The sequence below is a fragment of the Pelophylax lessonae genome (assembly GCF_965119305.1).
Source record: "Pelophylax lessonae genome assembly, chromosome: 5".
In the NCBI taxonomy this organism is placed as follows: Eukaryota; Metazoa; Chordata; class Amphibia; order Anura; family Ranidae; genus Pelophylax; species Pelophylax lessonae.
The window spans coordinates 40517474-40530403 of NC_138772.1; the positions used below are offsets into that span (position 1 = coordinate 40517474).

Genomic DNA, 12930 nt, shown 5'->3' on the forward strand with positions numbered 1-12930 from the left:
CAATTAATTGCAAAGTCCCTCTTTGCAATGAAAATGAACTTAATCTCATAACAAACATTTCCACTTCATTTGTGAAGAAGGCTTCAGGGCGCCCCCCTTCCTGCCATCCTGGGGCCTCCCCACGGTGGTGGAATGCCAGGGCCCGGTCGCAAGTGTGACCTTTGCGATCCTGGAAGTTCACCCACTGGTGTCAGTAGTTTTTATTTTTTGGTATTTTAATTGTATTACTTTTTATCATTTTATTTTTTTTACAATGTCACTGACTATGACTCTGTCCATTCAGAAAAGAAAGGAAATTGGTAAGTTACATATTTACCGACCCCTTCCTGGTTCTCTATTGTGACACATCCCCGGCAGCAGCCGGCAGGAGAGGGAGGGGAGCACAGTGGGGGGGACCGGAGGAGCACACAGGGGCCCAGAGACAGCAGAACACAAGTGAACTGAATAGGAGTGGCGGGGGCAGCATACAGAGGAACCAATCTCCTCTATTTTCCTCCTGCAGCTACAGGAGGAAAAAGGAGGACAGTGATTTCTCTGCATGCTGCCCCCACCGCCCCTCCTATCCAGGTGTACAGGGGAGCCGCACAGACCGCCTGGAGCATGGGGCTCCGGTGCAATTGCAACCCTTGCAACCCCTGTAGTTACGCCCCTGCTATGATACGATCGCTCTCCTATATCTCTATTTACAACTGACTATTCCTTATTGGCGTCTATCCCTTGATACCTCTCTAGTCTGTCCACAGCTTTATATAATCGTTAGTCCCTTTGAAATCTGCCCTTTTTTTCCATTTACTGGAAAAGCTTTCTGTTTGTTCCTTGTCTCTGCTACTTAGATATTCCATGTTATAAAAATATTTGATTCGACCGCACCCATTCTCTTATTGTAGGGCCTTCCATCTTTAACAATTTTTTTGGGATTGTCCCTTTTTGCTGCATTAAGCATATTTAGGACTATCGTGTCTTTTTTTTTTTTATTATTGCTTTAGGGGTCTATCTGTTTTATGGAACAGGCATATCCATGGGTCATCTATGATGTTCACTCCTGTGATTTTTCTTATAAGTTCCAGCACTTCCAGCCAATAGTTTCTAATCTTAGGGCATTCCCACCAGATATGAAACATTGTACCTTGTGCACCACAATAAAAATCTAAGGTGCAAAATCATGCTGAAGTAGCACAATTTCAAAGCCGCACCAGGGTGAACCAGGGCTTAAAGCAGGCATGCTCAACCTGTGGCCCTCCAGCTGTTGCAAAACTACAAGTCCCATGAGGCATTGCAAGGCTAACAGTTACAAGCAGGGGAGGACTGGGCCAGGGGGGCAATTGCCCCCTGGGCCGCTCTGATGCCCCATAAAAAGGCTGCACCGCTTCTGTCACAGACATGCCTAGAGGATTCCTGATGAAGAGAAGTAAAAAGTTCCCACTGCTGACCTACTGAGTGCGGGATGAAGACAAGGACAGAGAGCAGGCCTCCCCCCCAGAATGGATGGTGTAAACTGTGTCTGAGCAGAGGCTGGTTCCGTGCCCCACTGGGGACTCTCCTCCCCCCCGGCCAGCCCCAACCAAGCTGTCCTAGCTCCCCCCAACTGCCCCCTACTGGCCAGGTTGGGAACCTGAATTCGGCCGGTGAGTATAGAGTACCGGGAGCGGAGCTTCAGCCTGGAATGGGGGAGGGAGATTGGGAGGGGGGCTGAGTCGCTGCACCATGGGCCTCTGTTTCGCACTTGCCCCCTGGGCTGAAAGTTACCAGTCTGCCCCTGGTTACAAGTATGACTCCCAAAGGCAGAGGCATGATGGGACTTGTAGTTCTGCAACAGCTGGAGAGGCACAGGTTGAGCACCCATGGCTTAAGGATAGCCGTACTATTTTACAGCTTGACCATAAACATGAGATTGTCTATTGAAACAATTGTCACTTGAAACAGGTCAAAGGTACCCAACTGAATAAAGGAGTTGAAATAGCTCCAAAAAATGTTAGATGCGCCCAACTGAATCCCTATGCATGGAGCACTTTTTTAAACCCCCTGTAGTCCTATGATTGGGCGCCTTGTTCTTCCAGTAGTTCTTTCAGTACTTGTAATTTATCAGGGAGGAGACAAACAATTTTCTTTTCTTTTTTTATTTAAACTTTATTAGTTATTCATATATAATTACAATATACATAAAAATTCCAAGAAAAGAAAAAAAACATAAAAATCCTATCACTTATAGATTCCCTTCCCTCTCAATCCCACCCCCCAATTGCACTTCCTTTGCTACCTTTTCTTGATCCCCTGTCTCTCCTCCCCCTCTTCCATCATTATTTTAACATATTCCTTGGACTTCTTAAATTCTATCTATTTACCCCAAACCTCTGCAAAACTTCTGCTTGATCTTCATCTCTACTATAACTCCATTATATATATATGTACTCGATCCTTTCATACCAATCCTTGATCTTTGGTCTTTCTGGATCTTGCCATTTCTTTGGTATTACTCCCTTTGCTGCATTTAATAAATTACTGTACGTTTTATATTGTTTTTTAGGCATTTCTGTTTTAGGGAATAGAGAATACCATTGGTCATTTGGTATATCCCTTCCTGTTATTTTTAGGATCAACCGCGCCTCTTTCCAATAATCGTTAATCTTCCCACCGTTCCACCAAAGATAAGCCATATTACCCTTGTGGAGGCATCCCCATCCAGCCCCGGGGGGGATTTATCTACTTGATATTTGTGTGCCGTGTCTGGTGTAATATACCACCTCGCCAAGCATAGAGACAAACACTTTTCAAGAGCTGACTTGCTGCTTTTGTTTTAAGAGACAATTTATACAGACACACATTTTCAATCGTCCATAACTTTCAGAATTATAATTCTAAAATAATTTATATATATATTTTTTTTAAGCTTACTGTGACCCACCTTGTGAACATGGAGGGATCTGCCAGGCTAGGAATGTTTGTTCCTGTCCGTTTGGTTACGTTGGACCTCGCTGTGAAACAAGTAAGTCTGGATCATACAATATATCCAGGAAATATAAAGGCTTGTATTTCTGGGGAAATAATATACAGTATGCAAATACCACCATGCTACTACTGTAATAATGAAACAATAAACAGTGTATGTATCTACTGTATAAAATGATTGCCAAAATATACATATAATGGGCTTGCTGCTAATCACTGAAATATGTTCCCACATCCAACAGAACTGAACAGCCAAAAATGGTAGCTCTGCCCCTTTAAAAAACATAAAAACATATGAATAGTGATGGAAACCCCCTATGTGAATGTTAATCTTACATCTTACAGTAAAATGCTGAAACCCTAATAACTGGTATTTATCTCCAACAAAAAACTAAGTGTACTGCAAAAGTAATATATACCACATAAACAAATATATATAGTGCAAAAAAAAAAAAAAACATAAAAGTACTGTAAGTGCAATAGCAAATACACTTAGCACATCTGATACCAAACATCACTTCAAATCAATTTCTGTGTATATATATAAGCATTTAGTGAATTATGGTGAGAGCCTCCTTTGTGTGAATACAAAATCAATACAAAACATCAATACATCATAAAACTGTAAAGTGCACTATGTGCAATATAAAATAAACTTTGTGCCTGTGAAAACAAACAGCACTGCAAAACAAATATATACAATATCTCACAAAAGTGAGTACACCCCTCACATTTTTGTAAATATTTTATTTTATCTTTTCATGTGACAACACTGAAGAAATGACACTTTGCTACAATGTAAAGTAGTGAGTGTACAGCTTGTATAACAGTGTAAATTTTCTGTCCACTCAAAATAACTCAACACACAGCCATTAATGTCTAAACCGCTGGCAACAAAAGTGAGTACACCCCTAAGTGAAATGTTTCCAAATTGGGCCCAAAGTGTCAATATTTTGTGTGGCCACCATTATTTTCCAGCACTGCCTTAACCCTCTTGGGCATGGAGTTCACCGGAGCTTCACAGGTTCTTTTAGTTATCCTTTAATCCACTTCATGAAATGACTCAACAAAGATGGGAACCCTGTACAATCCCTATGTTGGGATTGTAAGCACATGACTGAGGGACCTGCAGAATGCTGAGGCTCCGGTTATCTATAAAACATGAAACACTTCCCGCAAAATCATGTACCTGTACGTTATTTTGCCCAAGTGGTTGTACCGGGGTGATAAGCAGCTAGCAGGCATCACCACAGTACTGTTTTTTAGAGCTGACAGTCGACTTTCTAGTAATAACAAACGATGCAGCTAATCAGCCGCTCGGCTGTTATTGCAAGCAGCGGGAGGGAACATCCTCTCCCTCCCTCCGCTCCGCCTGGGCTCTCCTGTCCCATCAGGAGATCCGAGCTGCCAGTCGGCATTTCAGCTGGCTGGCCGGAGTCCCGAACAAAGCCAGATTCGGCTTTGATCGGGTCTCCAATGTGGAAACCCGGAATCGACGCCCTGATGTAACTTCCGGTTTACTCGGCAGCCAATGGCACAGATTTTAATGACAATATTCAAAAATGCATATCTAGGTGTTTTGAATAATTTTAAGTGCAGAGGAGGGGTTTGGGGTCTTTAAGACCCCCAATCCCTCAATAAAGAGTACTATTACTGTCACAAGGGATGTTTACATTCCTTGTGATAGCAATAAAAGTGATCAGAAAAAAATGTTTTAAAGGGACAATGTGAAAAATAAATAAATAAAAATAAAATAAAATTAAAAATTTTTTTTTTTTTTAAAGTGCCCCATCCCTCTTTGCTCGTGCGCCAAAGAAAACACATACGTAAGTCGAGCCCACAAATGTAAAGTGGAATGGCCATAGCAGCCTTTTTATTACAAACCATTAAATACAACATTCACAGGAAAACAAGTTTAATGCATATAATGCAGTCAATGAATCACAAATAAACCAACCTCAACCTATGCCTGTTCTAAGGTCTTTTAAGGTCTAGATGCTCACGACCAATCGGTTGTATCTGCCACCCTATCAAAGGCCCCAAGCCGCAACAACACCAGCTACTACTACAACTATCTACACTTACACACTACCAGATACAACCTAAAATAATACCTCAATGTTACCACCGTATTGTTAGGAAGGGACACTCCTACCTCCGATGGGCCCAACCCCCAATTTTTTACAATTATTTAACCAGCATCGCCTTCAAAGACCGAATAGACCTCATATACCTTACTGGTTGGCCAAAATTTTCCACAATACCTCTCTCTCTTGTGCTGGCGTGAGTACGGTTGCAAATAAACCAACCACAGCTTATGCCTGGTCTAAGGTCTTTGAAGTCCTATATGCTCACGACCAACCAGTTGTATCTGCCACCCTATCAAAGGCCCCCAGCCGCAACTACACCAGCTCAGGGACAATTAACCACTTACGTACTACCAGATACAACCTAATAATACCTCAATGTTACCACCGTATTATTAGGAAGGGACACCCCTCCCTCCGATTGGCCCAACCCACAATTTTTCACAATTATTTAACCAGCATCGACTTCAAAGACCAAATAGACCTCATACACCTTACCGGTTGGCCAAAATTTCCCACAATACCTCTCTCTTGTGCTGGCGTGAGTACGGTAAAGTAGGCAACCTCATGCATATCTTATGGCTCTGCCCCAACCTCACCATCTTCTGGTCCCAAAAATGTCACCTTCTCGCTTCTTGCACAGGTATACTATGTAAACCACAGCCTGCCTTGGCCTTACTTAACATTGGTATTGACCAGTATCTGGTTACCCATATACCAGTGGTTACCCACATCCTAGTAGCAGCTCAGCTCACCATTCTGAGGAAATGGAAAACAAACCTATCCCTGAACATATCAAATGTAGTGACTATGGTAAACTCCAACTACACCTTTGAACGACTACTAGCGATAAACTCTCTAAGCCTCACCAAATTCTCCCAAATATGGAACATATGGACCAATATATAGCTTTCTCTTGTGGTTTATCCCAATTTAGTATCTACACATTGTACTTCCCTGGCTCTTGCAGTCCACATACCTAACTACTTGAATGTTTATATTACGGCCGAACCCAATTCTTGCACTATTTGCCATTGTTCTTGTTCCTATTCTGGATACCATTATACTTCTCATGCTGCAATACTCTTTGTTTGCTCTGTATAAATGTGAAAACTCAATAAAATGTATTGAACTAAAAAAAAAAAATAAAGACCCAATAGACCTCCTGCCTGCTGCTATGACAATAAAAAAAAAAGGAGCAAGAAACTGAATGGCGAGCATTAAACATAAGAACCAAAAACCCACCAGAAATACCCCAGCACCTTAAAGCGGTGTTCCAGCCTCCAGCCTCCCCCTCCAAAAATTAAAAGTCAGCAGCTACACATACTGTACACATACTGTAGCTGCTGACTTTTAATATTCGGACACTTACCTGTCCTGGATGTCGGCACCGCAGCTATTGTTTCCATCGGCTGCTGAGTGCTGCCGCCGCCATTGCCGGTGGGGGAACCCGGCAGTGAAGCCTTACTGCTTGAAGGGCAGATCCCTATTGCGCATGCGAGAAGCACGCTGCGCATTTGGATTGGCTCGGCGGCGGGGGAAGGAGGAGGGGGCCAAACTTCCAAGGGACAGTGCCGCAGCCCTGTCTCCCGGAAGTGGGGAAGGGTGCCTGTCAAAAACAGGTACCCGTTCCCCCCTGAAAGGTGCCAAATATGGCACAGGAGGTGGGGGGGGGGGGAGAAAGCAAATGAGCGGAAGTTCCACTTTTGGGTGGAACTCCGCTTTAAGAAAGTAGGAGGCTCCCCCAAAACCAAAATAAACAAGAGGGGAAGGGGGGAGAAAACTGTCCAAATGAGCTCTGACATAATCCCCCCTCCTCTCTACCCACTACAGGACACACCCTCTGCCTTGAACTATCCAATCCGGTAAGCGGAATGCATCATTCTAAATCGCCCCACTAACAGTCCGCCGCTTCTGCAGGCCCCAGCCATGCTGGCCCCCCTCCTAGTTCAACTCAGGTCCAGGCCATATACTGTCTTATAGTATGGAAACGTGCATTGCAGGTCAACCATGCTGGCAAAATGCTGCTCTGTGAGTTGTGTTATATCCATAGTGGGGGACTAATAGGACAAAGGATCAGTGATGATCGATATAGTTAGATCTGGAAATGATGTAGGTCTATGAGCAGTCATCCCAGAGGACAGGTGGCAAGGGTAAGATCCATCGTATACAGTAAGGCTTTTGTAGCTGACAGTTTGTATTTTCTTCATACAGTGGTGTGTAACCGGCACTGTGAGAATGGAGGTGAATGTGTGGCCCCTGATGTGTGCAAATGCAAACCTGGCTGGAGTGGACCCACCTGCAGCACACGTAAGTGTTTTTGATGAGAAATAATGGAATAATACAGTTAATTAAGTTAATAGGCATATAGGCAACTGTATTATGGAACGATATAGTTACTGGAGTTAATAGGCCTACCGGCCGAAGGCCCCTTTTACATCTGAGCAACATGGTTTGTTTTTTGTTCTGTGCGTTTTTGGAGCGGCACTATTCATTTGATTTGGCCTCCCTCTGCTTTAAAAATGGGCCAAAGACGATTATTTATCAAATTTTTGGCACTGAGCCAGGCGTGCTTGGCATTGTGCATTTTGTGTGAAAAACGCAAGATATACAATTGCTACCAGCGTTGGGGGTACCATTAAGGAATAACGGCTCTGCAAGCGCATTGTGCAACTTAGGGCATTTTCCGCACATTTATGGAAATGTTTCTGCTCGCATTTCAGCTACACCCATATGTGAATGGGCCATATACTTCATTTTTTAACCCTGGCATTACAGCAGTCCGCCAGTCCACCCTATTCCTTTAATTCCAGAGTCTCCAAAATACAATATGAAATGCAATACTTTTTTTTACCAACAATTACAATTATTTTGGATTCTTTCATCCAATTTTGGTACAAAGCTCCTTTCTGTATTTCGGAGATATGTGAAAAGTCTATCCGATTTTTTGGGGAAAGCCCACGTTCAAAGTTCTGTTGACTACATCCTCACTTAAGTTGGGCATGGATGGACTGAAATTCAATCGGTTCAGCAGGGACAGGCTGAATTTTTATCCATATGTTGGAAACATTTTCTCAATCAGCAGCTGCAGGGCTGCTTTTAGAAATCATGGGGCCCTGTGCAGCCTACCTTGCAGCCCCCACCCCAAATATATCAAGACAATATTTTCACTAAAAATACACTAAAATTGTTATTAGCAGACAAAAACATAACAGAGAACCCGTGTGAATTAGCCCTTTTTAAATTTTGTTTTAATTTTTTTGTTTAAATGTATATATATATATATTTTTTAAATGTTAAACATTTTTACAATTATTTTATTTTACAATTTTTTTTAATTATTTATTACAATGTTTAATTCAATTTTTTTTTTTTTACAATTTGTTATTTTTTTTTACAAGGCAAGGAAAGGGGGGAACAGGGGGAGGGGGAGGATCAGAAGCAGGCAGAAAAGGGAGGGGGATCGGTGTCAGAGACGCAACTACAGGAACAATGCCCTGTGTCTGTGTCTCTCCCTGCAGCAGCTAAAAGCTGGCAGGAAGGGGAGAAACTGGCTTTCAGCTGATGCAGAGAGCTGCACAGGACTTCTTTCTGTAACAGCCCCTCCACCCGACCACACAGATTCCCTGTGCTGTTGGGGCCCCCCTATGGGCCTGAGCCCCCTACTGGAGGACTGGTGGTCCCCCCCTATCAGCGGCCCTGAGCATGAGTATTTTAAAAGCAGAGAGTCCCCATTATCAAAATACAAGGTTTGACAGGGGAAGATTCCTATATGTGCCTCGATTGAGTGGATGGAGAATTCCATTTATCTATGGCCAGCCTTAATCAGAGTCCTTACCCCAGACAGTGGTATCCCCACAAAGGGGACAGTCCAGCAGAATTTAGCCAAACCATATACTATTCATAACCTGATCCTTCAGGTGCTACCCACAGACATGGTTCTTTTCCCAGGAACCCAGATGCGGGAATGACAACTAAAGGGCTCCTTACATTATTACTTCCCAGTAGGAATGAGGTCAGGCATGTTTGGATCCTCTAAGCCCACCTGGGTGATTCTTCCGGGGGGCTTTGGCCAGCCCACAGCTGCAGGTATACAAGATTCATGTAAATATGCGGTTACAAGGTGGGCAATGCTTTGGCTGCTTTCATGTACAGGGACAACTTTGTGGTGGGATCACTCAGGTGGGTTCGGCTTAGGATCCAAACACACCTGAGCTAAATCCCTACTTAGGGATAAGCTCAGACGAGTCCAGACACGAGATACCTCCTCCTCCTATGAAGCTTTGACAGCTTCCCGGTGGGAAAGCTCAGGCGGGTTTAGACTCTGACTGAACACGCCTGAGCTCATCCCTACTTACCAGGACATTACCTCAGCACCAGCGACATCTAATGGAAGCCCAAGGCCATTACTACAGAGTTATCTTGTGTGCATCCTAATCACTACTGCTCTCCCCTACAGTGGGACTCCAGGCAGAATGAGGAAACTGGACAGTCAAGGTTTTGGAAAGCAGGCTCCCATGCACAGAAAATTATCAGAACCCCTTATCATTCTCTATACTTGTGTTAGATTTGAGCATTCAAAAGAAAGAGTTCTATGATTGCACCCTCTATTAAACTCTCATGACAGTGTCCCGTTAAGTAGTATTCAAACCATTTTCCAGGTTATACCCCAATAATCAGGGTATGATATCTGTATACTGTGTCTGGTAGTTTGAACTAAAAGTATTTTAAAAGGTTTTTCCTTTCTGCTTGAATTTATTTAGTGGTGTGCCACCCCGTGTGCCTCAATGGTGGCACTTGTCTGAAGTCCAATGTGTGTCTCTGTCCCAACGGTTTCTATGGAGCTCAGTGTCAGAATGGTGAGTTTTCTGCAGTGGTCATTTTGACGTCAAATTTGAATGTTTTAATCATGGTCTTTTTCATGGTCATGGTCACTCTCTTCAGCCCCAACCGAGCTGTTCCAGCCCCCCCCCCTGCTGGCCAGGTCGGGAACTCGGATTCAGCCAGTGAGTAAAGAGTACCTGGAGCGGAGCTTCAGCCTGGAATGGGGGTCAGGAGGAGGCCGGGAAGAGTGGGAGGGGGGCCAAATCGCTGCACCATGGGCCTCTGGTTTGTACTTGCCCCCTGGGCCAAATGTTGCCAGTCAGCCCCTGAATCTGTGTATTATGGGTATATTGTTAATGTGTGCATCAATTCTAACAATGAACTGCCCCTTTTTGCTATGATAAAGTGCTTCTAAAGTCAAAAGGTTTTTATTTTACCTTAAAGTGGGTCTAAAGCTAAAATATTTTTTTACCTCAAAGTATTCCCTGCATTAGGGCAAAAAAAAAAAAAAAACCTCCTCAATCGATCCAGCCATATGCAGGGCTGGTGCAAGTTTTTTTTACACCCTAGGCGAAACCTCATTTTGCCGCATGTAGATCCCTGAGAGAGCAGATTGGTGTATCGGGCGCTGTGTAGGCCTCACCTGGTGCTCGGGGGGATCAGACTTCTCCTTCTGGGCACTCTGCCAGAAACCCCTGTACTGGGTGATGGATGGAGATGATGGGGGAGGGGAATACTGCAGACACCAGCCGCCTTTCACCCCGGGAGGAGGGGAAGGGAGGACAGAGAGCCGGATCTAGGCATCATCCCTCATTACAGGGGAGACACAGGGAGAGGGGTCCCTACAGCACTGTCCATGGAGATGGAGATTTTTGCAACCGGAAGTCCCTTTTCCTTTTCAGGTTGTCCCACACAGCTGAACAATGAGGAGGAGGCACCATCGGCACCGCCGACTTGTTTGCCTTCTAGGTCGACACCTACCTTGCCTATAGGTAATACGCTGTGCTACCCTCCTCTAACTCTACTCACAGGGACTGAGGCAGCAGCGGGAGCCAATAGGCTCCTACTTCTGTCAATCAAATGCTGTGAGGAGGGAGTGGGGAGCAGGACACACGCAGCCCGACTCGGGAGCGAGTCCACACATTTGCCCCCATAGCAGACTGAAAACTTCTGTGTGCAAGAGACTTAACAATTATGTGTTTTAAAATAATATACTGCTTTTGCGTTATTAGTCACATTCTGACCTTTACATGATTTGATAATGATGGGTGATGTATACCCGGTCACTGTTTTGTATGATTTCAGCGGTGTGCAGCCCCCCGTGTAAGAATGGTGGTCAGTGTATGAGGAATAATATGTGCAGCTGTCCAGACGGATACATCGGTAAAAGATGTCACACAAGTAGGTGAATGTGAATGTCTCTGCACTGGGCTCTGCTTCTCCTCTCTCTCTGTTCTGTCTCCAATTTCTGATTTATTCTGGGAAAAGAAAATTAATACGAGATGGGAGGGAGAGCGAGGCAGAGAGGAGAGAAAAGAGAGATAGTGAAGGAAGAATGATAGAGAGAGCAGTGGCGGCTGGTGAAGTTTTAAGATGGTGGGGCGCAAGACCCCGCCCTTCCATTTTGACCCCTCCCATTTCTAAGAAGCCCCACCCCTTATAGACTCCACCCATTTTGTCCCCTGTATTTTGCTTGCGTGAACAAATTCTCCCAATATATCACATATTAAGGGGTCCATCAGTACTAGTATATCCCATAATAGGGAGCAGGGGCCCTATTATGGGATATACTGTGAGAGACACCCTATTATGGGATACACTGACTGAGAGGGGCACAAACCCCACAGTACAGACCCCCCCAGCACAAACCCCTCAAGCACAAACCCTGCACAAACCCCTCAAGCACAAACCCCGTAGCACAAACCCCACAGTACAGGCCCCCTAGCACAAACCCCACAGTACACGCCCCCTTTCAATGCAGTGACCAGCATACATGCCCCCTTCAATGTAGTGACCAGCACACATGCCCCTTTCAATGTAGTGACCAGTATACATGCCCCCTTTCAATGCAGTGACCAGAGTACATGCCCCCTTTCACTGTAGTGACCAGCATACATGCCCCCTTCAATGTAGTGACCAGCATACATGCCCCCTTCAATGTATTGACCAACATACATGCCCCCTTCAATGTATTGACCAACATACCTGCCCCCTTCAATGTAGTGACCAGCATACATGCCCCCTTCAATGTAGTGACCAGCATACATGCCCCCTTCAATGTAGTGACCAGTATACATGCCCCCTTCAATGTAGTGACCAGCATACATGCCCCCTTCAATGTATTGACCAACATACATGCCCCCTTCAATGTAGTGACCAGCATACATGCCCCCTTCAATGTAGTGACCAGTATACATGCCCCCTTCAATGTAGTGACCAGTATACATCCCCCCTTCAATGTAGTGACCAGTATACATGCCCCCTTCAATGCACAGTGACCAGCATACATGCCCCCTTCAATGCACAGTGACCAGTATACATGCCCCCTTCAATGCACAGTGACCAGTATACATGCACCCTTCAATGTAGTGACCAGTATACATGCCCCCGTCAATGTAGTGACCAGTATACATGCCCCCGTCAATGTAGTGACCAGCGAGCGTGCCCCCCCCAAGACATCACTTACCTCTGGTGCCACTGCCTTGGATGTCTTCTTCCTCCGAGTCCTCATCCTGCATGTGTGCCGCCCGTCACCGTCCTGACTCCCTGGCGTGCTGCCCGGGAGTCGACTTCTTCTTCCTCCATACGCTCCACCGGACGTCTTCTTCGGTTCTTCCTGCATGCGCGCCGCCTGCTGCCCTCTTCTCTGATGTCGGGACGGTGCGTGACTAACGCACGCACCGCCCCCCACGCGACGTCACCCTGGATGTCCTCTATGATTGGTCCAGGATAGAGACTGGACCAATCACAGCCAGGACATCCGGAAAGTGGGGAGTGTCGGGGCGCATTGCTCTGCGCCCCGATTACCCCCAGAAGGCCGCCAATCGGCGGCTCTGCTTCAAGCACGTGGGGT

At 45.2% G+C, this 12930-nt stretch overlaps 1 protein-coding gene across 1 annotated transcript in view; it reads left to right on the forward strand.

Annotated features, from left to right (window-relative positions):
* Nucleotides 1-12930, forward strand: part of VWDE (von Willebrand factor D and EGF domains) — a 207195-nt gene that overhangs the window by 164666 nt on the left and 29599 nt on the right. The window contains exons 24-27 of the mRNA XM_082259055.1: nt 2888-2983; nt 7248-7343; nt 9797-9892; nt 11163-11258. Coding sequence (XP_082115181.1) covers nt 2888-2983; nt 7248-7343; nt 9797-9892; nt 11163-11258 — 384 coding nt within the window. The remainder of the gene's footprint in view (nt 1-2887; nt 2984-7247; nt 7344-9796; nt 9893-11162; nt 11259-12930) is intronic.